This window comes from Macaca mulatta, chromosome 9, assembly GCF_049350105.2.
Source record: "Macaca mulatta isolate MMU2019108-1 chromosome 9, T2T-MMU8v2.0, whole genome shotgun sequence".
Lineage (NCBI taxonomy): Eukaryota > Metazoa > Chordata > Mammalia > Primates > Cercopithecidae > Macaca > Macaca mulatta.
The window spans coordinates 82,854,429-82,880,526 of NC_133414.1; the positions used below are offsets into that span (position 1 = coordinate 82,854,429).

At 36.5% G+C, this 26,098-nt stretch overlaps 2 protein-coding genes across 5 annotated transcripts in view; one reads left to right on the top strand and one right to left on the bottom strand.

Moving 5' to 3' along the window:
- Positions 1-11,511, bottom strand: part of LRRTM3 (leucine rich repeat transmembrane neuronal 3) — a 172,377-nt gene extending 160,866 nt beyond the window's left edge. The window contains 2 exon segments of the mRNA NM_001266575.1: positions 9,342-10,873; positions 11,207-11,511. Coding sequence (NP_001253504.1) covers positions 9,342-10,873; positions 11,207-11,210 — 1,536 coding nt within the window. The 5' untranslated portion in view covers positions 11,211-11,511.
- The window catches only part of CTNNA3 (catenin alpha 3), a 1,846,283-nt gene that overhangs the window by 839,405 nt on the left and 980,780 nt on the right, over positions 1-26,098 (top strand). The window lies entirely within an intron of this gene.

A 26,098-nucleotide genomic window follows, 5' to 3' on the forward strand; every position in this document is an offset into this window, starting at 1 on the left:
TGGGCTACTTTGAGAACCTGCCAGTGGTAGAGCATGGGAAAGGGTAGGACAATAAAGGTAGATGTAGCTGGGCTTTGTTGGGAGGCTGAGGACATTGGTTTTATGTACCACCATCACTCTTCAGTATTAACTATGTGCCCAGATGCCCTTGAGCTTATGGAAATTTAGATTCTATTTCCTGAAAGTCCACCAGGAGTCTGTTATTCAAAATAAAAGTAGGCAGTGTAATATGACTATTAAAGCACATTGTGATACTGAGATTTTTAGCAGTTGGAGCTAATGAAGGGAAGGAGAAAGTATTATGTGCCAACTTTCATATTAAATGATTTTATCTACATCATCTCATTGAATCTTCATAGGATCTTTGTATTATATATGAAATGTACGTGGAAAAATATTTAACAAATGCTGATTCTTTGGTTTCTTGAAACAATCCCATGATAACTACATTTTTACACATTTTTATTAGGATGATGATGTTGAGACTTAAGGTTTCAGTTATTAAAATCCCAGAAACAGAATTCAAACTAGTTCTTCCTGGATCCATAGTCCAAGTTCTTTCTAGTATACAATGTTGTCTCTCCGTGAAAAAAATCTGAGGAGAAAGACTTTGTATAATGGCAATTCACTGAAAAAAAAATTCTCAAATACAGTTTACTGAATGAAACATGGATTATTTACCCTGCCTTGGCTCCTTTGGAAAGGCCCAAACTCATGTTTGAGAAGAATACCGAGGAGTCTATACAGGATGATTTCAGAGCGCTTTGCAAAAGTCTTTGCCTCCAGAAGCACTTTCCCCAACCCTGCTGGCTATGCCTGCTCTTAATATATAACTTCCTTACCTTTAGCTGAAGGCTTTTATCTCTATTTAAAGGTGAGTGCCCTTGGAAGGGACAGTAATCCTGCTCTCGCTCTGGGAGCAGACGTTCGATAAGGCATAAGAAACTAAGAAAGCTCTGGGCACCACTGGATGGAGGAATTTCAATATGGATACTACTTCGAAATAGAGAAAATACATGGAAATGGGAGGCTGAGAAGACACAAGGCAGATATCTCAGACTTGACTAGATTGCACTGTACAGTTAAATCTAGTCCATCTGTCTGATGACTCCAACCATGAAACTGACTCTGTGACTTTCTGACAGGATCAACATTTGACTGGGAATTCTAGAAAAACAGGCAAGGCAGTGCACTCAAAGAATTGAGAAAATATCTGCAGGCAGAAAACAACACAAAAACAAAACAAAACAACAACAAATAAAAAACAAAGCACCAGGAAAACCTATTAGAAATGGCAAAATAGAAGGGACATCAGGCTTAAATTTAAGAATGTGATGGCAAACTTGGGGGAGGGTAAATTAGCTTTCAAGAAAGTGAATTACAGGATCGTCATCATTTGTTTTTTTTTTTTTTTTTTTTTTTTGTCTTAACATTAAGAAATGTATAATGTGAGCTTTTGGCTATTTTGAAATCTACCTTGACTTTCTCTTTTCATCTATATCTAGCTTAATGCTCTTGCATTTTAGTGTAAACAAATAAAGACCCCACACATTTCTGTGTAGACCGTAAAACTGACCAGAGTGGAGCCCATAAAAATATACGTAGATTTTTACATTTTATTACTTAGTCCTCCCTGTAAAAGTCCAAAAGACTAAACACCTGCTGCTTTTTAATGAATGACATGAAATGGGCTGGAGTGGGTGCCACAGGCTGGAAGGAACACTATACTGGCAGATTCGACTTTAACTAGCAGAGGGATGTTCTAATGGTAAATCATTGGAAATTATTTCCTAAAGGGATCTGGAGATGTATGATTTGGCTTTGAGAAGCCTTCGTGGGTGGGATATTAATTATTTTAGGGCAGTCCTATAAAGAAGTGAAAATGTATAGGATTAATGAGTGAAACTGATAGGAAGACAGACTCAATATAAAGGGCTCTGTTCTTATATTTTAAGGAAAACTATCTGAGTTTACTAAAGGCATAAAAGGCATTTTATCAAATCGTTAGATAATATATACAAATTCCTGGTACATAATAAGGACTCAATTGTACCCAAATATATTCACCTTACAGGAAAAGTATTCACCTAATGGGAAAAATATATTTTTTCTAGGCATGTAAAACCTGTCTACCTTGGTGGAAATACAAATACTTATGTAATATTTCCTCTGCCATATTAAGAAGATCTTTAAATATTCCATTTTAAAAATAATTCAGTGATGTTACCTAACCCTCTATTGGAGGCAGTACACAAACCAACTGTTTATACCTTTCATGTTAAAATTTTGTATACATTGGGCAAAATCCTTTTCATAAATTGACAAGTACATGCCAACACTAATCTCAAAGTCCTTAGTTAGTTTTAAACTTCTTGGAGAGTTTTCAACTATGGTAAACTTCCTAGAGTTTTCACTGTTATAACTATTTTCACTGTTGTAACTCAGAGAGTTTTCACTGTTGTAATCTTATCACACGTTTGTCAGAATTTTAAAAGCTACTCCACTTCTTCAATATCAACATGATGCATTCTACAAGTTTCCTTTAAAGCTCTTAGATTCTGGTTGAACGCATGAAAGATTAATGAGGGAACTTATAGGAAGACAGTCAATATAAGGGCTATGTTGGTAAGCATATTCTTTCTTTTAGAAAGTACATAGATCTATATTCATGACGAGCACATTTTTAGCTACATGAGGACCACCCAGTTGAACCTATGAACACCACTCAATGTAGCGTAGCCTCATGATACTGTAGCTTCACTATCTGATGGCATTTTCTTTCTACTCCCACTTCATTAATAAGCTTTAGCACCAAGAATGCTGAATAAGGATTTACATTTAATTGAAGCAATTTCCTCCTTACCGACAAAAGGTATTTTCCACCCTGCATAGATGTAATTGATATGATGAAATGTCAACAAAATTGCCTTTGCTAAATGTAGTATTTACCTTATTATTTTATATGCCAGACCATAAAACTGTATTTTACCCTTGAGAAGACAAAATTCTGATTATTGAAAAGAGTGTTTCTGATTGGTGAAATACAGTTGAGTGCCCTCATACATAAAGTCCTATACTTTGTTTTCTAGGAGTTAGCTAATTAAGAGGAAAACAGTAAGCTTTAATAATTTGTAAGACTGTAATTCAACTATAGATCCTATTTCTTCAATTGAAAATCAGAATATACTGTGGAGGTGTTTTATAGATTGTAGAGGAAAGAGAAGTGTCAGCCAGCTTTGAATTTGTTGTGTCCTAATATTTAATGCAAGTGTGTAACTTTTCTTTTGGAGATAATGCTGCCCATTTGAACAGAATGACTGAATTGTGTTGGTTTATAAAGGTAGACATTTTTTTGTTATATAGGAATTAGAGACTCTTTCAAATAAGGAGAACAACAATTTAAGAGTGGGAGAAAGGAATAAAGGAGAATCCTGCTTGGGAGAAGTGGGGGCCCTTAAAAATAAAAAGAAAACATGGAGAATTGTTAATAAAGTTATTAATTATCATAACAACATTTGCTGGAAATGACAAGATAGAAGCTCTTTTTTTTCTTTTTTTCCCAATAAAATGGATTATTATTGCTTATGGAAGTTCTGTTGTTAGAAAGTATAATTGTAAAATACATTGTACTTGCTTAGTCTTATACCATGTCCCACATATTCCTGTTCTGTGTTTCTGGAATTTTCCTCACATGTTCAGGAGCCCTAACTCAAGAGCATCCATTCATGACCCTATTAAGTTAAAATGGCATAAAATTCACAACTGCTTCCCCACCTGAAAAGCCATCATCCTCTCTCTGATCTTTAGCCATGCCATAAGAAATCAGTTGTCAAAGAGGAACAGTCTGTGTCTTGTTAAATTCCAAAAATTTTGAGAATACACCTGCTACTTCATATTGGTAAGAGCAGCCACATCCAGTGGAGGAAGCTTTTGGTCATTCTTTGATGAATTAATGATGTAATTTTGCATAAGCAATGACATAGAAAAGAATGTCCCTGTACATTTATGCCCCTCTTTATCCAGTGATTTTTCAATAATTACAATTGATAAAGTCAATAGTAATTTCTATACTAAGAGGAGATCTTGGGCACAGTCTTCCACTGGAGTGCCCAGGGAAGAAACATCAGAGCAGATATCATGTGACCGATACCTGGAATGCGTGCTAATCCTACAGTAACATGTTATATGCAATTACTTTTTGCTCAATAATGATGTCATGTTGCCATATAAACATTATATTGATCCAGTGTAAAGTCAACAAGGAATGAACACAATGATACTAGAAAGGGAGTGGACAGGTAAACGTCCTGATTGAAAGCCCTTGCTATAGTTACCTGATTTGAAATACAACTAGAATTTTTAATGGGTTTGATGAGTATTTGTTTTAGTGTTCCGTGGTCAGTGTCTTTATGTCTGTTGTACATTGTGACAATCAGTGTAAAAATCATAGACTTAGATACATGAGGTGAAAGAAGCTGTGTCTATGTGAAAACAGAAAGTCACAGACAAAGTTCTAGACTTGTAATGATGTAAAATGGGCTTGGGGTTCTGTAACATAGAGGTTACTGATTTCTTTTTGGCTCATGCCAAACATAGAACAATGAACCCCACTCAGTATCTCACTAAGTGCTTTTTGAAAAGAAGAGGTAGTTGCCATTTTAGAGTTTACAAAGTACTTTTCACATTTCGTCCTCCTCATAACCATGAGCAGTCAATAGTACACATCTGTTGTACATATGAGAAACTTCAAGTTCAGAAAAGCCAGGAAATTTACCTGTGATGTCTTGATTAGCAAGTGTCAAAGGAACTTGAATTTAGGTCTTAATTTCTAAGGCCCATATTCTACCATGCCTGGCTGTCATATTTTCCTCAAATGAAAAATAATAATAAATTATTGTTATTTAGATTTTCTTGGTTGTATTTTATTATATTCTAGCCAACTAGCCAAAATCATCACCAACTTTTGGAGGCTAAAAGAATTTGGGTCCAATTCTGTAGGCTATTATGATTCGGAAAGCAGTCACTTTCACCTGTGTATTATTATCCTTTCTTTAATTCGTTTTCAATTAGAGCTGTTTGATACAAGCTATTTAACATCCATTCATTTTACTTCACTTAAAACTTATGTCATTCAGATTTACCCAAATATGCTTTTGTGCTCATTGTTTCCCAAAACTGCCTCTGATTTTTAGTGTAGGGAGCTAGGAGAATACAAGAATAGCAAAACCCCATGGGTTTGCTACAGATCTGGATTCTAATGACAATCCAGAGCAAAAAGGAATAGATGAAGCAACAGCCTCTGAATTTTTTATTTCTCATGGCTCGATTCTTACTTGCCATGTCTGGAACTCACTTTGTCTCAGGCTTCATGACCTGATGCTGTTTCTGATGCAGTCTAATCCACACTTTAAATAAACAATTTGAGTTCTCATTTTGGTAAATGTCAAGGGAAGAAAAGATATTTCATGCACCTACAGCATCCTAAAACCTCTTGCCAAATCCATGAATCTGACTCTGCATTATCCTTCCCCAGAAGGAGAGCATAATTTCATTATCCATGAATCATCACCTCTTAGACTGTAACATCATTGTCAGAGAGCCTAATAGAACCAGTGTTCAGCTAACTGAAAAGGGGGAGGGAGGGAGAAAGCGCTGGGGCAAAGCACAGGTCACTGGCACAATCAGCAAACTAAGTTCTAAAGCCGGAAGGGGAGGCCCCCTCCCTTGACACCTTTGACATATCTACTGACCAGTGAATAACTAATGCCGACTCTTGATTTAATATTAAAATTTGTTTTTCCTACCTAAGTTGTATGTATCTTGCTGATGAAAAACATTAACCCCTTTAATAAAAATGTCAAAATGTTTACCCAGCATTGATGAGCATAAGCACTTTAAAATATTTCTTATCTATTCTTATTGCATTATTACTCGCTTTTCATCTTTGGACACTTTTTTCTAGCCCTCAGTACCAATTCTATGGCCTCTGTTCCAGTATTACTAAAAAAGTCAAAATGAAAAGAATAACATTAAAAACTTACATTATAATTATATTTACCAGAGAAGTTAATTAAATAAAATTCAAATCTGATTTACTAGTCAAAAAAACATATGTTGTAAACCACATTTACACAAGGATTCAGGATAAAAAGCTAAAATGTGTGAATAGCTGTGGTTAGTCTAACTAGCCACTAGAGGTCACTGCTGCTCCATAGAAAGACAATTTATTGCCTGTCTACTTAGGTAGTTCACTCACAAAATCAAGTGAAAAATGGTGTAAATTCTTTGAAAAGATGTAATATCAACATCCTTGGAAAATACAAACTCATTTAAATAGAATATATCTTGCATAAGTATTGCTTACAAGACTGTGGCACTGGGACTATTAACTACATGCTGTGGTAGCACTCTCTGTACTGGGGTTAATAAAAATGGAAAAAAACCCACATGCAGTTTAGAGACTAAATTCCATTTCTTCTCTGTTTTGGTAAAGCAAAGTATTCTGTGTTCTGTTGTATAGTTCAACAGGTCAGGCTTTTTTTTTTTTTTTAAACTGTTGTCACCTTTGAGGAACTCCAATATTTTATGTAAATACATATTAGAAACATAAATATCAATCACATTTCTCTAATCTGCATGAACTTGAAATATTTATATGAATAGATTTATGATGTATAGTCCAGAAAGTACCATGAGATGGAGGTGAGGCAACAACTTTTGAGCAGTAGACTATTTGGCAGTTGACTTTTTAAAATTTACAGTGGTAAACTAGTTATTGTTAAATCTACAAGAATTATATATCTGTGCTCAGAAGATACTGAGAACTACAGAATATTCATTCTCAAAGAGTGAGGAGGAAGAAAGAACTTTTTTCCCATAATTTAATGTGCCAAATCAAAATGAGTTTTACCACCTAAGGGATTTTATTTTTGTTCTTATCTATTATTATGTTTATAAGTAAAGTTAGCCATTAAAAAGTGACCAGCTTTCAAAATATTGGCGATTCATTTAGTGTTATATCATATTTTATATACCAAGTAGCTTTGAATTTGAGAAATGCTTTTCAATATAGCAAGCATATTTTATGTATACTAGTAGCACCACAGCATCGAGAATCTGCAATAATTCAAAAATATAAGTATACATTGCCTAAATATATTTGGTATCCATCACAAGTAAGGCAGAAGGTTAAGTAAAAAAGAATAGAAATGGGGTTCTTCACTTTAAGACTGCATTTCATTAATACATCTTTAGTACAGATAAAAATGAGGCTAGCCAAAGAAAATTTCTTTTTAAGATGGAATATGTATTTACTGATGCTTTATGAAAAATGTAAAGTTACAACTTCAGTAAAAACCATCACAATAAGCTCAGTCATCCAGTAAGCTGTAAGGAAGTATCTGCATTATTAATCCATTGGAAATATGTGACTTTTTGTCATTAATACATGTACATTCAACAATTATTCATGGGTAAACATTGTAGCTACAGTGTTTTTCTGAAGTGGCATCTATTGTAAGATTTAATCAATATCAAAGTACCTTGAGAAATCCACTTTAAATACTTCTTTTTCTTTATTGCTTATAAAATTATGAATTTAATAATCTGGCATCCTTAAAATTTTATTTTATGGTGACTTGCCTAGACTTTTCCTCTTGGCATATGAAAAAACCCCAATCAATAAAAAAATTTAGTAAAAATAGCCATTCACTTTTTCTTTTTTGCTGCAGTGATTCTGTTTTCAGAGAAGAGGGACATGGTTAAAGATGTAGGGGTTGGCAAGCCAAATTAAATGAAACAGCCTCAATGTTGCAATTCCTGATATTTGCTTCTATAATAGAACTGTTCATTTTGGAGGATGAAGGAAAATACAGACTAAATATGTATTTCTAAAAACCTTAATTGACTATGGTTCAAGTTACTCAAATACAGAGGCTATGATATTCGTGCTGCAGTCAATAAACTTTCACCAATGGCATAAAAACATGCATGCAGCTTGCAGATTGCCAACAGGGTCTGTACAGAATTGTACTGATGGATGAGTTCACAATACAGATGAACACAGGGACACTGTAATGTCAGCAATAGAAAAGCAACAGAACTGTCATAGTGGTCTTTTTTCCTCTAAGATTTATTTTATACATTTATTAAGGTGTTATCAAAGTCATCCTTTTCAATGAGGCTATGGGTGGAAGGCATGTCTTGGAATGTGTTCTCTTTATACATCTGAAGGAAGTGTCTGTCATTAGGGGACTAGTGTGTGCAGGACATGTAATGGAACACAACAGGGCAGCCTGACAAATCCTGAACAGATCAGGACAGAGCTAATGATTATACTAACTACATTAGGGTCTTTGAAAAAACTGGAAAGAGAAATTCTAGTAAGTTCTCAACCACATGCCTGTAGCAAGCTGCTTTCCCATTTGCAAACCTTACCTGAAAACTCGCTAACTAACGTGAGGTGTGGTGGAGAAATCTGGCTTCTCAATGCTGTTTCATTTATTTATTTGTGAAACATACAGGCTGGAAGAAATTGACAGTGAAACCTCTAGTCTGATTTTACAGAGATGGGTTTCAAAGACAAGGCTTTGAGTCGAAAACTTTACATTTTTGTCATCTCCTCACATTTTGCAGTTGTCTACTTGCAGTATTTTAACCCTTCATCACTTTGTGCCTGTGCTTGCCTTACTGTAATTCAGACGCCTCTGGAAACTGATCAGGGTGCTGCTTTAACCTAGCACCATCTTTTGATAGTTTCCTGCAATTTTCTTTTTAAGTCAGGCATTGGTTTAAAGGCTCTGCCTGTCTTTAAAATGTTCCCATAACTGAGTCATCTCCAAGAATCAGCTCAAGCTCCAAGCACCTGGAATCATTCACCTCTTTCCTTGATTTGCCAGTGAGCTGCAAACCTTCTATAACTGTAGATTTGGTACCACCAGGAGGATAACAGCAGATGTGGGGGATTACTTTTGAAAGAAGTTTTATCTTAAAACAAATAAGATTTGTTTTAAGATTTTATCTTAAAACAAATCTTAAAAAAAATCCCATTAATGGGATCAGTAAAGGGTCTTATACAACAGGTATTATATTAAACCGGAGTTCAAGCCTCACCTTGATTGTGGTGTTTAAATTTCAATGGGTTGATTATGTATGAGAGGAAAATGACCAGTGTTATGAATGCACTAAAACGGACAGAGAAGGACCTTGCCAGCAAAGTGAGAGGGAGAGGGAAGGGGGGCGGGGGGGGAGGGCATCGCGTTCCCTTGATAGTCACCAGAGTTCAGTAAAGCACCACTTATTTCTCAGCTTTTAAGAGCTCTTTTTATCGCAATGGTTCATACCTCACACTCCCTGGAGCCCGATTTGTTATAGGTGCAGGGTCCCGTCCCATTCAGCAGCATCTCGCTGGTCTCCGTGTTGGTGGGTTTATAATCTACATAAAATTCCTGGGTGCTGGGAGTCATTTGCTTTAGGGACTGTCTTTTCTTTTTCCTGTGCCTTCGCATGAGGGAGCGCTGCTGCAGCTGCTTCATGCTCGCAGGGTACCGCTTCCATGACACGTAGATAACCAGCAGGATGACGAGCACGGACAGGAAAAGCGCTACGCTCCCCGCGATGATTTTATGGAAAGAGATGTGCTCGGCGTCAGCATCCGTCTCTGGGCCGGGCTCTGTGGCTCCCACCGTCGGGGGCAAAGGGGGTTTGCTCTCATGCTTCGGCCTGGGGAGCTTGGGCTTAAACGTCGGCTTTGGGAGAGCCCTGGCCAGATCAAACCTCTCTGTAGTACTTTTGCCACAGATGCTGTAGTTCTTCACTGCATCGATCACGTTTACTCCTTGCAGCTCTTTGGGACTGGCACAGATAATTGTATTCTCTCTTAGACCTTTAAAACTTTTCAGCCAGTTTACAAGGGAGCAAATATTTCTGCTGCATTCCCATATATTCCCAGCAAGACTGATGTCATTGAGGGATATCCAAGAATCCAAAATCTCTTGACCAATAAATGTGAGCTTGTTGGAATCCAGGTTGAGGCGCTGCAGATTTGGGACGCACTGGAAAACACTGGGTCCACTGAAAGCTTCAATCTCATTGCCTGATAAATCAAGCCTTTGTAAGGAGCTCCAAGTCCAGGACATGGTCTGTCCTATGACACTGATTTTATTCCACTGCAAGTAAAGGTTCTGAAGGCTGACCAACCTTGGAAAAAGGGCCAGGTTGAGCTTGGAAAATTGATTGTGCTCCAGGTGAAGTTCTTTGAGTCTGATCATGCCAGCAAAGACATTCCTGGCTAAACTTCGGATCCGGTTATATCCCAGGTCCAAAAGTTCCAGGTTGCGGCAGTCTTGGAATATTCGCACAGGGATGGTTCTCAGGGAGTTAGACCGTAAATGTAAACTCAGCAGCTTCCGCAAGCCCCGAAACTGTTCAGATCCCAGAGAATGCAGCTGATTATAGGACAGATCCAAGTTCCGTAAATTTGTCACAGGTCTGAAGGTATTGTTAAGAAAATAGGAGATTCTATTGGAACTAAGAATCAGCTCTTTGAGTCTGCGTATTCCATTAAAAGCATTTTCGTCAATATTGCTGATATGGTTATGGTCAAGGTATAGCCAGGTGAGCTGGTTGAGCCCTTTGAATTGATTATACTTAAGTTTTTGAAGGCTGTTATAGCGAAGGGACAAACCTAAGCAACCAGCAGATATACTTGAGGGTATCTCCTGTAATTTCTGAGATTCACAATATACCATTTTGCCTTCACACCTACAGCCCTTAGGGCATCCTCGTTCGGCAGAAGAAAGCATTGTCAGTAAGACAGTGGGGGCTATAACCAGTGCTACAGCTGATCCGCTCAGTAGCCTAATTACATTGAAACCTGGAAATAAAAACAACTTAGAAAAGTTATCCCCCCAAAAAAGAATTAATCTTTAATCAAGCAAAAATAGGCATGTATTTTTCATTTTTTAAAATTTAAATCTAGATAACATTTAACATCTCATATTATCTCTTTGTAATTAAAGAGAATTGTCTTTAGTGTTTTGTTTTTTAAAACAGTTAAACAAGGAAACGTGTCCACTAAGCAAATAAATTCAGTCTTAGAGCAGAGCAAGGTAATCTCTAAAATAATTAAGGCAGAATTATTACACAGACTAGAGGTTTTTTGCTTTTTGTTTTTAAGAAGGAAAGAAGAAAAAATGACAAAACATACCCATCCTTTGTATTGTTCAAAGGTCGTCCTTAGGTCTTTTGCTTTGGCTTAGGGGCCAGTTGCATGACAGCCCCTGTCAGCTGCACTGTAGTGAGTCAGGGCTCGCTGACACCCAGGAAGAAAAATTGGACCCCTTGGGAGATGGACCGATTTTGGAACATTATTCTTTGCCAGCCACGCAGAACACTCCAAGAACAAATAAATCCCAACACCGCATTCGCAGCAAAACATCAAAATCTTCCTAGGTAATAGGATCTTCATGGATATTACGTTTTTGCATCTTTACAGTTTTTTGGGGGGCGGGGGGACGGTTAAAAAAAAAAAAAAACTAGCTCCTACAATTTCTTCTTATCGGAAAACATGATGTATTCCTCCAGGCAATGTGGGGCTACCTGAGCTGCCACATCTGTATTCCATAGCCCAGCAGTTCCCGTGGTGAGCACCCAGTTCAGCCACAGAGCTGCGTTGGAGCCCAGAAGGCAGGAGAGCCCCGTACCGCGCACACGCTCAGCTCACTTCTGCAGACTGTCATTCTGAAAGCTGCTCGGACTGTTGCTTTGGTTTCACTGAATGCAGTCTTATGTAAAGCTGCCCCCAGTGGTGAAGAACATTATGGGCATGTGCAGAAATGTCTCTCTTTTATCTTGCAAATGAGCAGGCTCTCTGCTGGAAAATGAATGATTCTTTTGGGTGGCTCAGTAGGAACTGAATGGTCACCGTAATCAATAACTAGCAACATTTTCTGTGATTTCCAAGTCTTGTTTTACAATTTGGCAACGTCTTTATTGTCTGTGTCCACTTAATTGCTAACCATGTGCTGCCCAGAGTTTTTCTGGAGCTTGACATTAAGTTCACAGACTGAACGTCAATTTTTCTTAACCTCAACGCAGGCTTTAAACTGAAATTTATAAAATGAATTATTGAGCTTTTCACAGAGAAGCATTAACTGCCTGCCCATTTGACCTCTTGGAGTCACAGATTATATTATGCAAGGTGTCTCAGGATGCTAGAACACAAACATTTTGGAATAGAGGGAATGACTGATGACAAATGAATTAATGTGTCCAATAGCCTTTCCAGTTTTCTCACAGAAGATATAATTGATTTTATGACTATGGTTTGGTTTGTTGCTTGGTTGTTGTAATTTTCTTTTAATTAGAAGGGAAATAAACCATTTTTAGTGTTAGTATACGAATCAAGAGATCATTTGGTTCATACTTTATTGATGTTGCTGCTATTTATTACACTAATAATATTTATGGAGCACTTTCTAAGTGCTTTAAGTGGGCTATGTTGTTTTCTCTTTAAACAATAGGATGATGTGGGTCCTATTATAACCTCTCTTTTAAAGATGAGGAAACAGACTTGGAGAGGTAACTTTCTCAAGGTCACACAGCAAGCAAGTGGTAGAGCTGAGCTTCAGAAGCAAGTCATTCTTATGCTGAACCTCTAACCACTAGATGATCCTGTTCAACAACACTGTTATCTTCATTTAAAAAAGAAGTCAATGAAATGAAGCCGATTAAAGGATTGGGGCAAGGAAGCTGTGATCAGCAAATTCTTGCTTGTTCTATTAGAATTGTCTAAACTTCTTTTGGTCTGAGGCTTCTAAAGAAGTATAAAAACTAAGGCAGGGCAGTTTAGTGATTAAGAGCGTAGATTTTGTCACCTAGATTCCAACTCCTGGCTACAATTTACCATCTATGTAACCTTAAGCAGGTTACTTACCTTCCCTATGCCTCAGTTTTCTCATCTGTAAAATGGGCATAAAAACAAAAACTCACTTCATGTTTTGAGACATGTTTTGAGAATTAAGTCATCTTAATATCTGTATGTTACTTAGAACAGTGTGTTGCATGCAATAAGCCTGTGTAAGATATTTGAATAATATTAACTTTATGTGTACTTGCTAGGATTACGTACTGAATATTGACTACACTGACCTTCATTAACTCACAAAGAACAACTTTAGGGAGCCTTTTAAAATATTGTACATGGTGGACTTCTGAGATCTACTCTGTCTTGCCTTCTTTGATGAGATAACTTCCTTTATGTTCATCATCTGAACTTTATCTTTAAAATAAATCTTGTGATTCTGTGGACCATAACTAATAATGTTTGATTCTTTTCATCCCCAAAGTAGAACATAGTAACATCTGCCGTGTAGAGGCATTTTATTTAAAAATAATGGTATTCTTGAAAAAGTTTCCCTTATTTTTTGTTAGGTGAATTGGCTGTGGAAAGCCTTGGAGAGCTTTCGTATTCTCCAAGGATGAGATGTTTGGTAATGACAATCAAAAGGGATCCTACAGATATAGTACAATGGATATTACCAATTTCTTCAGCAGTATGCTCTTAATAAGGTAGTGCTTTCCCCCAGAGTTACCTAAAGCTGTGAATGCACATGAAACACCCAGTGAGTTTCTTAAAAAAAATAGACTTCCCAATCCCTCCCCCAGGATTCTCATTCTGGGGGGATGGAAGAGTGTGTGCTTTTCAATAGTCTCTGATGAAATAAGTTTAAGAAACTCTCTGTGAAAGAATGATTAAAAATAGTGTTTTCTCCTAGTAGGAAGAGAGGGTATGCACACTTATAATACTGAGATGTAAGTTCCATGAGGACAAAGACAATGTTTTGTCTACTTCATTTTTCCTAATATCTACAACACAACTTGGCACATTGCAGATATGCAATAGTTATTGAAAAAATACATTTTTATGAGAGTCACAAGTACAATGGATATAGTATAAGTGATTATGTAATGTTCGACATCTGTACATGCGATTGAGTCCTGAATATTTCCTCAGTCAGTCAGACTGGAACCAATTTCGGAGAAAGTGTTCTTAAAGGAGGTGTATACAAAGACAAAAACTAGAAAGTGAGAAAACTTAGTTGATCAGCAAGTGATCTTTACTTTTCACAGAGATATCTCTTGTCTTCATAGTTAAACTACAAATTTCATGAGAACAGTAAATATGCTTTTGACTATTCCCTTTTGCACGGTACAGAAGGTTAATACTGAACCCTTATCATTTAATATCCCAAATGGGCGTGACAACTTGTATCTCTGAAAAACAGACTAATGGGAATTACATGGATAACTTCTCTCTCATACCTCTGTTGCTTGAAAGGCTCTGAGTTTTCCCCTCACTCTCCCAGGTAGTCATTGAAACATCTGTTTTGCCCAAGAGCTGCAGAGAGTCACTCCAGGAGGCTGAAGGACCCCATCAACTTTGTGCTTCTTGCTCATCATGCTTTACTTCCCAGTGACAGAAGAACAGAGGAACCCACCGAGAATGTGGGCTCTCATTTTGCTTCTCCTAGGATAAATCTTCTTGAATTATTTATGGTGAATATTATTCTCCCCTGTGTTACACACATCGTTGTTAGTTCTCAGACATTTTTCTGTTATCTCTGTTCCTGATCTTATCTCACTGCATAGTTCTGACTTTACACCTACCCTTTGGATCTTATAATTGATATTTAGTCTTAATACTAACAACTGAGGGTACAAAATATTAGAATGAATAAGTAAGACCTAGTATTGGCTAGCACTATGGGGTGACTATAGTCAATAATTAATGAATTATACATTTAAAAATAAAAGTGTAATTGGATTGTTTTTTATACAAAGGGTAAATGCTTAAGGGTATGGAAACCACATTTACCCTTATGTGATTATTACACATCGCATGCCTCTATCAAAACATCTCATGTACCCCAGAAATATACACACTTACTATGTACCCACAAAAATAAAAAATAAAATAAAAATAAAACAAAACCATATGATAGGAATGATGTGCTACAATAAAACTTGTTTTGGTAGCAATATATTGATTGACAAGGAAAAATGTTCATAATAAAATAATATTAAGGAAAGAAATACTGACCATCAATCTCTTTCTCAACAGTAATCAGTAGCCACTCTGACTGAGTCAGCCTCCAGGAACTGTGTATGGTCCCTACCTTGGCACGACCCCTTAAGACAGCATCACAACCAGGTCTGATCTGGTTCAGGATAATAAGTTGTTTGAAGAGGGAAGATTATCCATGAGGCTACTTGAGAAATCCAAAACAAAATATGTAATTCTAAGCCACACTGAATACTTGAGGCTGCAGAAATTACTGCAAAGACATAGAGTAGTCCCTCAAGAGAAAAAGAAAAGATTGTGTTCTGAATGATTTTAGTAAATTGCCTGTATACTTTTCATAAGTTTTTTTCTCCTTTTACTTGTCGACTATAGTGAGCTGATTATTTCTGATTTGCCTTTCAACAGAAGCAAAATTATACTGCATTATGTATTTAGCAACTAGTAACTTCTTTTGCACTTAATATCACATAACCATAAACTACCTGACAAGTTAAATATCCCCAATACATCTAGGGCCTTAATGATTTATACAGTTATAAAATAGTGTCATGTATCTAAAGACTTTCTATTTTATTATCCTTATAGGACTTCAAATAGCTAAACATATTTTGTTTAAATTGGGTAAATAAATCAAATCTCAGTTTGGCAATACTGCCAAATTTCAGTCCAATATGAAACTGAGTTGCCAGACATAAACTTAGAAATTCATAAGTGAAAAAGGATGTACTGATATCTTAACAGTTGTTGACTTCAGATATTTTATTTATTTTAAAAATATATAATTTGAATAACCATTATGTGCTAGACACTGTTCCAGACACTGGGAATACATCTGTGTGCAAAATAAAGGCCTATGCCCTTGTGAAGATTACATTCTAAAGGGATAAGACAGACAATTAAAAATAAACATATATAGTGTATTAGTAGGTCATATGTACTATGAAAAAAAGAAAAAAATATAAGGAAGATTGGGAGGGCAAGGTATGAGGTGGGTTGCAGTTTTAAATAGGATGCTTAGAGCCATTAAGAAACTGGCCTGAGCAAACCATGAAGGAGATGAGCTTGTGAGACTTAAATATATATATGGGGAGTGGCCAGTACAAAGGCCTAATGTGGAAGCAGATCATGTGTTCCATGAACAACAAGGAGGCCAATGAGCCTAGAATGAAGAGAGCAAGTGATAGAATAATTGGAGATGGACGTCATGGAGGGCTTTGGATGACATTGTAAGAATACTGGCTTTATTATGGAGAAATGGGGAGCTAACTGGAGATTTTTGTGCAGAGTCAATATGTGATCAAATTACCTATTAAAAGGGTCACTGCTGTGGATCAAATGTTTTCATTTACCCTCCCCAAAATCCACATATTGAAATCCCAATTCCCAATGTGATGGTATTTGGAGATAGAGCCTTTGTGAGGTATTAGGTCACGGTATTGGAGCCCTCATGACAGATCAGTGGGATTATAAGGATGAGAAGAGACAGATGTGAGAGAGCTTGCTTCTTCTCTCTCTCTGCTATAAGAGAAGGCAGCTATTAAGAAGCCACAAATCAGGCTTTCTTTGATGTCAGGTCTTCCAGTACCTTCATTTTGGGCTTTCCAGCCATTAGAACCGTGAGAAATAAATGCTTACTATTTAAACCACCCAGGAAATAGTATTTTTGTTACAGAAGCACAGACTGACTGAGATGATCACTCTTAGCAGGGGACACAGTAATGAGGCTACCATATCAATACAGGAGATAGATGACAGTGCTTGGACCAGGGTGGTAACAGTGGAAGTGGTGAGCATTGGTTAGATTCTGGATATATTTAAAATAAAATCAACAGAACTTTTCTAAGGAAATAGAAGTGGAGGTATGAAATAAAGAGGGAAATTAAAGATGGTTCATTTTTATTGGCTAAGCAACCCTAGGGATGGTGAAGCCATAACTGTTTTTGTGGGTCAAATTTTGTGAGCAAGACCAAGAGTTTAACACATTTGAATTAAATCTGGATTTGGCTCTCACTTTTCTTCACTTTTATGAGACTTTAATTCTTGAAAATATTTCTTAATATTAAGCCTCAAAGCACCATGATGTATTTTAAAATATTTTAAAGGTATTTTTTGGACAGAAAGTTATGAAATGACTTGCAATGTTAGCCCTCAAACAATAGCAAATGGGTTTCCATTCAAATGACCTAGACAGAGGCAACATCTTTGCATATGACCTTGGAGGGCAATAGGGCAATAGGGCAACAGAACCAACAGATTAGATGAAAATGGAAATGGAAGATTACATGAAGACTAGGTAAGGAAACATTTGGACTCAACACAGGTACTCTTTATTGCATATGTCAGTTGACATTTGAAATTTGGAACTGATTCTGGCAAACTTCTTAGGGTCTCAGTTTGCTCATCTGCAAAATGGAACTCATAAAACCTGACTTACAAACTTTTAAGGGTTTTTACTTAGGAAACATTTTCATGATTTACGTGTAAGTACATTGTACAATATTTATAAAGTGTTAGAGATATTTCTGGAATCAGAATATCTATGAGAAAATTAATTTTCCCTTGATTCCGTATAGGTTTTGTGGCCATGAGCATATATTAAGGGTTATCAAGGGTCATCAGCATGACAAAGGGCATACCAGAATTTACTAATATTATAGGAAACATTCCTTAGTATTTCTTTTCTACTAATTTTAATACCACAGCCATTTATTATAAAGAATACACCATTGATATTCTGTATATTCGCTTATAAAGTGCTTTCACCAATAGATGCATTTGATTTAGCTTTTGTAAAGAGTTTAATGTTTGTGACCCAATAATATTACAGGGTTGTCAGAATGCCAATATAGAGATTCCTACAGCTGTGAAAATAATTTTCTTCATTTCTAGTTAGAATACTCATATGCATGTCTACATTTGTAATTATATCCAGATCTTCATCAGAGCATTAACACTTCTCTGAAATATCCTTGATTTCCATCTGCTTGCTTTAAGGGCTCCATTAAGAACCCTGTCTGGTCACATATGGTTATGAGTGAATATCTCTAACTTAGATAAATAAATAAAGAATATTCCAGGTCTGACCATTAAAATGGTCTCTCAGTGTCTTTCTGGAAAAAGGCAAATTTAATGAATGAGACATTGCAAGGTTATCCAATATTTCTCCCTCCCATTCACCTGAAGACACATTTATGCAGCAGCATCAATCCATATTCTCAGGTTTTATTGCATTCCTCACTGTCACCTCCTGCAAAGGTAGTCCTAAGGTAAATATGGGAATATGGAAATCTAGCCAACACTGTAACCTTCAGTGGCAGACTTCTGAAGGCTGAAATGACTATACGACTTCAAGGAAATACTCGTTTTTCTTCCTTTCAGTAGGAAAGGTAAAGCATACACAAAAGTAGAGAAGCTAGTATGATAAATATCAACTCCAATAATTATTACTATTTTGCTAATTTTAGTCTATCCTCACACCTCTTCCCACATATGTGTAATAATTTTTTTCTTTCTGGAGTATTTTAAAAGGAGATCATCCACATATGTCTTTTTTTTTTTTGAGACGGAGTCTCGCTCTGTCACCCAGACTGGAGTGCAGTGGTGCTATCCTGGCTCATTGCAACCTCCGCCTCCCGGGTTGAAGCGATTCTCGGGCCTCAGCCTCCCGGGTAGCTGGGACTACAGGCACCCACCACCACGCCTGGCTAATTTTTTGTATTTTTAGTAGAGACCGGGTTTCACTATGTTAGCCAGGATGGCCTCAATCTCCTGACCTTGTGATCTACCTACCTTGGCCTCCCAAAGTGCTGGGATTAGAGGCTTTAGCCACCATACCCAGACAACATATGTCTTTATAATCTCTCTCTCTCTTTCTCTCAGTCTCTCTCTCTATTTATCTATCTACACACACACATTTCAGTATGCATTTCTAACTAATAGACTTTTATTTAACCATCTAGCATTATTATACCTAACAAAATTAATAAGTTCTTCAAGTAGGTTTGTTTGTATCAAGATCCTAGAAAAAGTCCACAGATGGCATTTGTTTTTGATGTAGTTGAAGTCTCTTTCATTTTGTAATGCCATGGATTTGTTGGTTGCCAGGTCATTTGGACTGTAGCTTGCTCCATATTCTGCATTTGGTTGTTTTCTCATTGTAGACTTTTACTTGCACAGAGTCAGCTTTCATGGCGTATATGTTTAACAACAGTCTATTCGTTAGTTTGAGCAGAATATCCAGCCCCAAAGTGGATATTTGGGGCATCTATTCATTCTTGGAAACAATTTAAGATTTGAAGAACTTTGGAGTAATACAGGACTTGGAGCTTAGAGCAAAGTTGTACTTCTACTTTGCCATCAGAGAATTCAGTAATGTGTTAAATGACAAGTTTGAGAACTTTGTTGGTTAACATTCATATCACCAGGATTTCTGTTCTTCACATCCCATCACAATTGCCTTTCTGCCCTTAGTCAGCAACAGCAATTATTTGTTGTTGATACTTACTAAACAAATCTGCTAATTTTTGTATTGCCATTTAAGTGTTCATCTAACTGAGGCACAAAAGATTTTTATCAAGAGGATAGCAATCAAAATTCATTCGTAGTCACTTAAGCTGGGAGAAATCAGTTTTCTGGCTTTCCTTTCAGAACAAATTCCATCAAGAAACATGTGGCACCAGAGTGACATTGTAAAATGTCTAGTTTTATATATATTCCTAAAATTCCTGTAATTTCTCACAGTGGAAAAAAAGACTTTTAGAGGGACTATAAAAACCTCTTGACCAAATTTATACCTTAATATTTGATGTTTTACTTTGCATCTTTGTGCTTTGAATGTAATGTCAGTCAGTGTTGTTTAAATGGTATCATAACATTTTGCTATATCCACTTCACATATATTCTGATATAACAAGAATTTTTGAAGAAAATTTCTTACTGTATTTTTAAAGCATTGTATATAATAGTTTCAAGTGGATTCACTGGTGTATTTTAAAGTTTGACCTCCTGACAATTATGTCAGCATTAGGAATTAAATTCCCCAGTCACCAGGAGGAGAAAGATCATAGACAATCCTGATTTTGATAAAGAAGCAGCTATGCCATAGGTTGGTTTTATTTTTGTTTCTGAAACAATGTCTGATTTCTAAAAAAATTTATTTTAGGCCCCAGATCTGAACGATATTAAACTTCTGACAAATGAGAATCCCTGCATAGTTTGCAATGAAGTAGCAGAGAACAGGAGTCTGTGGGTCCTTATATTACTCTAAAATATATCAGTCTATATGTCAAACTGGAGGATCCTTCCTCATACTGTTAGTACTTGGTAGTTGTGGCCATTCCCAGTTGAAGAGTTCCCTTAAGAATGTTGGGGAATGCTTAGGATACCCTTGTGAGTAACAGCAGCACCCCCATGTGGCAAAATTGTGACTCAAGCAAAAATTGACTTCGTCCCTGGTAGCATTTGCCGCCGATCTTTAATAAAAATAAAACTGAGTTTTTCTGATAGAAAAATAAGTGGAGAATTCATTTGTCTATTCGATGAGTATTTATTAAACTCTCACATTGTTCTTTGTGTTGGGGATACAGTAGTGAATAAGACAAAGTGCCTACTACCAGAGGACTTCTTGCATTCTTGTTGATGAGATGGTAAAAAATAAAAATAGCTACACACTACAATGTCAACTAGTAATAAGTGCTGTAAAGAAGAATAACAAGGATAAGGGCAATGACCATTTGATACTGTGGCCAGAAAAATCCCTTTCTGCGTTGTTGACAGTGGAGAGCAAGTAGGGAGCAACTCACATAACCTTAGAAGTAATCTCCCTTTGGGTTTTCATTGGCCACCATTAAGAAGGAAAAGAAAATTGTTTTTCTATATACTCCACACTTCTTATACCAGAGTGTGGAGTTTTTCCATACCAACCAATTCTCCAACTCTCTGGACATCAACTGAATGTCTTACAATTCAGTTTTCCCCCAGCACCTCCTTACCTCTCCCTTACTGATTTTCTTTCATTTCTACTTTGTCTCCAGGTGCCTATGGTGACCCAGTTCTTTTTGGACATTTTCCCACTTATCAACAAATGAATCCTATAGTATTAGCTGATAATATCTTATAGTATTAGCTTTCTCGGGGTACTTGAAATTTAATAGGTAAGTCTTAGAAATGGAAAGTATTAAGGAAGCACGGATAACTGTATTTTATGCATATACTGTAGCTTAAGAAGCAAATAGGAGAAAAGCCCTGTATTAAAAACATTCATACTTGCTCTTCCCTCTCAACTTCTTACCAATTACTCTTTTTAGATGCAATCATTTTGACTACTGTTTAATTCTTATAATATTTTTGAATTTTGTTGATATTTTAATTTCTTGCTATTTTAACTGAGGATTCAGAATCATTTACTCTCCCTGCTTCCCATATTAATATGTTATGAATACAATGTTAAATAACTAGGTGAGATGATTCATGATCACTGTGTAAATGAAGACACTCATGAATTAAGTGGTGTACTGGACTATGTTGCCATTCTCATTCAACGTTTTACTTTTCTTACAGTTTAAGGATTGTTCCTATTTTCTTTCTCTCTTTACCTCTTTTACATTTGCTGTTTTGTCTGTATCTAGGGCTTGTTTTTTGTCCCAGCATTTAAAAATACATATCAAGGGCTGGGCACAGTAGCTTACACCGGTAATCCCAGCCCACCTTGGGAGGCCAACGTGGGTGGATCACCAGGTCAAGAGATCAAGACCATCCTGGCTAACATGGTGAAATCTCATCTCCACTAAAAATACAAAAATTAGCCAGATGTGGTGATGGGCACCTGTAGTCCCAGCTACTCAGGAGACTGAGGCAGGAGAATCGCTTGAACTCAGGAGGTGGTGGTTGCAGTGAGCTAAGATTGCACCATGGCACTCAAGCCTGCAATAGAGCAAGACTCCGTCTCAAAAAAAAAAAAAGGAAAATATATATATATATATATAAAATATATATATATATGTCAAATACCTAAGCTTTCCAAACACTCAAGCAATTTAGATAATTCTATTTTTCTGCAGCACTCCATTTCTCAGCTCCAATATCCAATTCTAGCTGTGTACCTAGTACTTCACTATTTTCCAGAACAGGATCCCTATTTCCTGGATTCCATGTATTTATTTTCTTAATTTACCACTCATTTCGTTGAAGCACCTTCTACTAATAGATTTTTAAGAAAGGGTACATGCGAAATAAAAATTTCATGTCTAAGTTTTTTAGTACAGTATTACTGATTGATAGATTGCTGTAATATAATTCTGGGTGGTAAATAATTTTCCCTCAGAATCTTTGAGACATTGAATTACTATCTTCCCATACCACTCTCACTGTAGAGAATCAGACAATATTCTGATTCCTATTTCTTTGTGTATAATCTATTTTTTTTTCTCTGGAGGTGTTTATACTTTTTCCCCCCCTGTTGTATACAGATATACTTTGGTTCGTGCTTTTTTTTTTTTCCATTAATTGTTGGGTATTCAGTGAGCTTTTTAAATATGGAGACATGTCCTTCAGTTCTATACAAATGTATTGTATGTTTCAAAAAATGATCTCTCCTCATTTTTCTTTGTTCTCTGTCTCTGGAACTTCTGTTGGACAAATTTTGGATTTCCTGGATTGATCCTTTGTTTTTTCTTTCCTATTTTCCATCTCTTTATCTCTTTCCATCCTACAGAGTAATGTCTATGCTTTATGATCCAATCTGTTATTTATTTATTACAAATTTTGACCAGATGTCAGAAGATTATGGCACAATCAAATCCAGCAATGATACCACTGGGTCAAGCAGTATAAATAAAGTTTTTGTAAATAAAGAAACATTCATGTGCATTCTTTTATGCATTGTCTATCACTGTCTTCCAGCTACAATGGCAGAGTTGAGAGACCGCAAATCCTGCAGGCTTAGAATATTTACTACGTGACCTTTTATGGAAACAGTTTGCTGATCCCCCAACTCCCACCCTAATTTAGGTGATCATGTTGCTTAGCTCCATGAGTTCTTTTTAAGTTGTCTTTTTGCCCCTTCTTCATAGCATACTGTTACTCTTATGGATGTGCCATTTTTTTCTCACTGTGAGGATATTATTTGCAATTTTTTTTTTTTTTTTTTTGTGGTATACTGCTTGCTGCAGTGCCACTACTTCCTCTGAGGTAATTTAGCTAGTTTGTGTTGGCCTATTTCATGTTGGAGGTGTTTCTCAACTGTTAAGATTCTTCTGTGTTCATTCAGATTAATGAGTGGATCAATAAAAACTAATAGAAAGTACCCTGCCAGCGGGTGTATCACGAGGTCAGGAGATCGAGACCATCCTGGCTAACACGGTGAAACCCCGTCTCAACTAAAAATACCAAAAAGTAGCTGGGCGTGGTGGCGGCCGCCTGTAGTCCCAGCTACTCGGGAGGCTGAGGAGGAGAATGGCGTGAACCCGGGAGGCGGAGCTTGCAGTGAGCCGAGATCCAGCCACTGCACTCCAGCCTGGGGAACAGAGTGAAAGAAAGGAAAGGAAAGGGGAAAAGGGAAAGGAAAAAGGAAAGGAAAGGAAAGGAAAGGGAGCTTGCTTCAGGTGCATGTATGTAGACTCCACCCCCCACACCCCCAGAGAAGATTGCCAACCTCTCCTACATGGAAGGTGTGCACCTGCTACCAGTGTTCCGGAGGCAAGGCAGGGAAAGGGTGCTGGGTGCCCCAAGTTCAATATGTACATGCTCATTTTAGTTTTAGGTTTTCAGTTCCAAGCCTCAGGGCTATGCCTAGTATACTTCAGTGTAGCTTTTCAGGTTTGAATTTGCCAGAAAGTAAACTCTTTTTCTGTTAGAAGGATAGGGTAGTCTTTTGATTGCTTGGGGTAAAGATGGAAATCTGGCAGTTGATCTCACTCCATGAAGATCACTCCACATCTTTTTCGGGAGCCCTACTTCTGGTGCTTCTCATGACTTTCATGGCGCAACATAAGATCCCCCTTCAGTAAGCACTTAGACTGTAGCAGCCTTGACTCTACCATATATTCTGTTCTCCAATAATTTGTAGAAATTGCTCATTCTTTTCTCTTTATCCTCATTTGTATTCATTTATCATTGCTTGAGTTTTGATGTGAAAGAGACAATAAAAGCATGCGATCAGTCTGCCGTGTTTCAGATATGGATTTCTCATGACAGATTTCAGGCATGGCAGATGATACAGGGGGTGAGGGAAGGAGACTGGAAGGCTGCCATATAAATTAAGACTATAGCCCAAGGTTGAAAATGGCAGCTGAAGATCTTTGTAAACGTGAGATGCTGTCCTCTTTTGTTATCCATATCTTCCAATCCATTTTGCACTAGTGTCATTGTAAGGTCTCTTACTATGTATGCATTTCTCAATACCTTTTTAATTAGAAGAAACTTGGATATATTGTATTTACATGTGGCTTCCTTGGCTGTATAGTTTGTTAAGGGTGTCTGCCATTATTTCATTTACTCTACTGGGGGTGTGATTAAAATGTTCCCCCATTTGTTCATTTATTTATGAATTTTGAATAATCACTTTGATGAGGTTTCTCCCACATCCTACTTTTAGCCTAGACCAATCTGCTAATATCAGCAAGCCTATTAGCCTCCACAAATGCTAGGAAAAAATATTTTTACTACTGTTCTTGGGGGTTATATCTTACTATAGATATTGAGGGAATGTATTTGGTGGAAATAGGATGACTCTTCCGGCTGTTGTGTTCATGCATGCTAAATTTTCTTTGGCATCTCATACTTTGTATTTATTATAACTTTGCAAACTTAAATGTTTTCAATATCTTACAGGTATTTAATTTTCCTGAGCCCAATGTTTCTTCTAAAAAAAAGAACTTTTAATTTTTAATGAAATAGAGAGAATGGACTTTTATGTAAACTTTTAAAAGAACAACCTACACCCTATTGGTATCTGTATTTATTTTCCTACTTTTTTGTATCAAAATTTTGTTTTTAATTATTATCATTTATACTTTGGAATATACTTTCAAATAAAAAAGTATGCTTTGCTATTTGTAAATTCGTGTTTGCAATTTTATAGTAAAAAACTAGAAAACCTGAATTTGATACATATGTGTATGATTCTGGTGGTGGTGTGGTGTGTGAGGGTGAGTGTGTGTTTACAACTCTAGGAAGTAGAGGTTTACAAGTAAATTTAAATTTCAAATAGGCAACCACTTATGTATAATCCAAGTCTGGGTATCTTCTGATTTCGCAGTATGGACCTGTATGCAAAATCTGGCAATAGGTGTCACATAGTAATATAAAATTTCTTCTCTTCGTTGGCTCTATTTGAGGCCAGACTTTCTCTAAAGGCAACAGCCTACATTGATTCTATATTTTTTCTCTTTATAGTATTTAGTTAAAATCATGAAAATATTTTTGATTTAGTGTATTTAATTTTCAGTCATTGTGTTTTCCTTTTGAAATACTCCAGGCTTCTGCCTAGAGAAACCAAAACAGTTAAACATGTCATTATATGTTCAGGCCATTAGTCCTGATTCTTAGGCTTTATATATTTTCTGTGGGTAGTTCTCAAAGACATGAGAAGTTTTACATAATTTCAAGTAGCTTACAAGCTTTGCAAGTTAAACTTGGAAAATATTGTAGTAATACCAAGTAGTAGTGACATAAAGGCTTAAGAGACTCACATAAATGGGATTTTGAGATTATTTTGTCCAATCCACATTTTACAGATTTAAAAATGTAGACCAGAGAGATGAAGTAACTGGTTCAATTAATATACGACACAGATACAAGACTTTGAGTAGAACCTAGATCCTTTGAGGTTAGTCTATTTCTTGTAATCATTCTGTCTTCTTTGCAGTCAAATCAATGTTTTCGTACCATGTGAAAAACAGTAGTTGACACTTTATGTAACTTTTTTGCTAACCTCGTACAGATTTAACAACTAGGACTTAAAATCTGTTTTGTTAGATGAAAGGAAACAAACAAGTCTTCAATTGTTCTCTAAGTTTG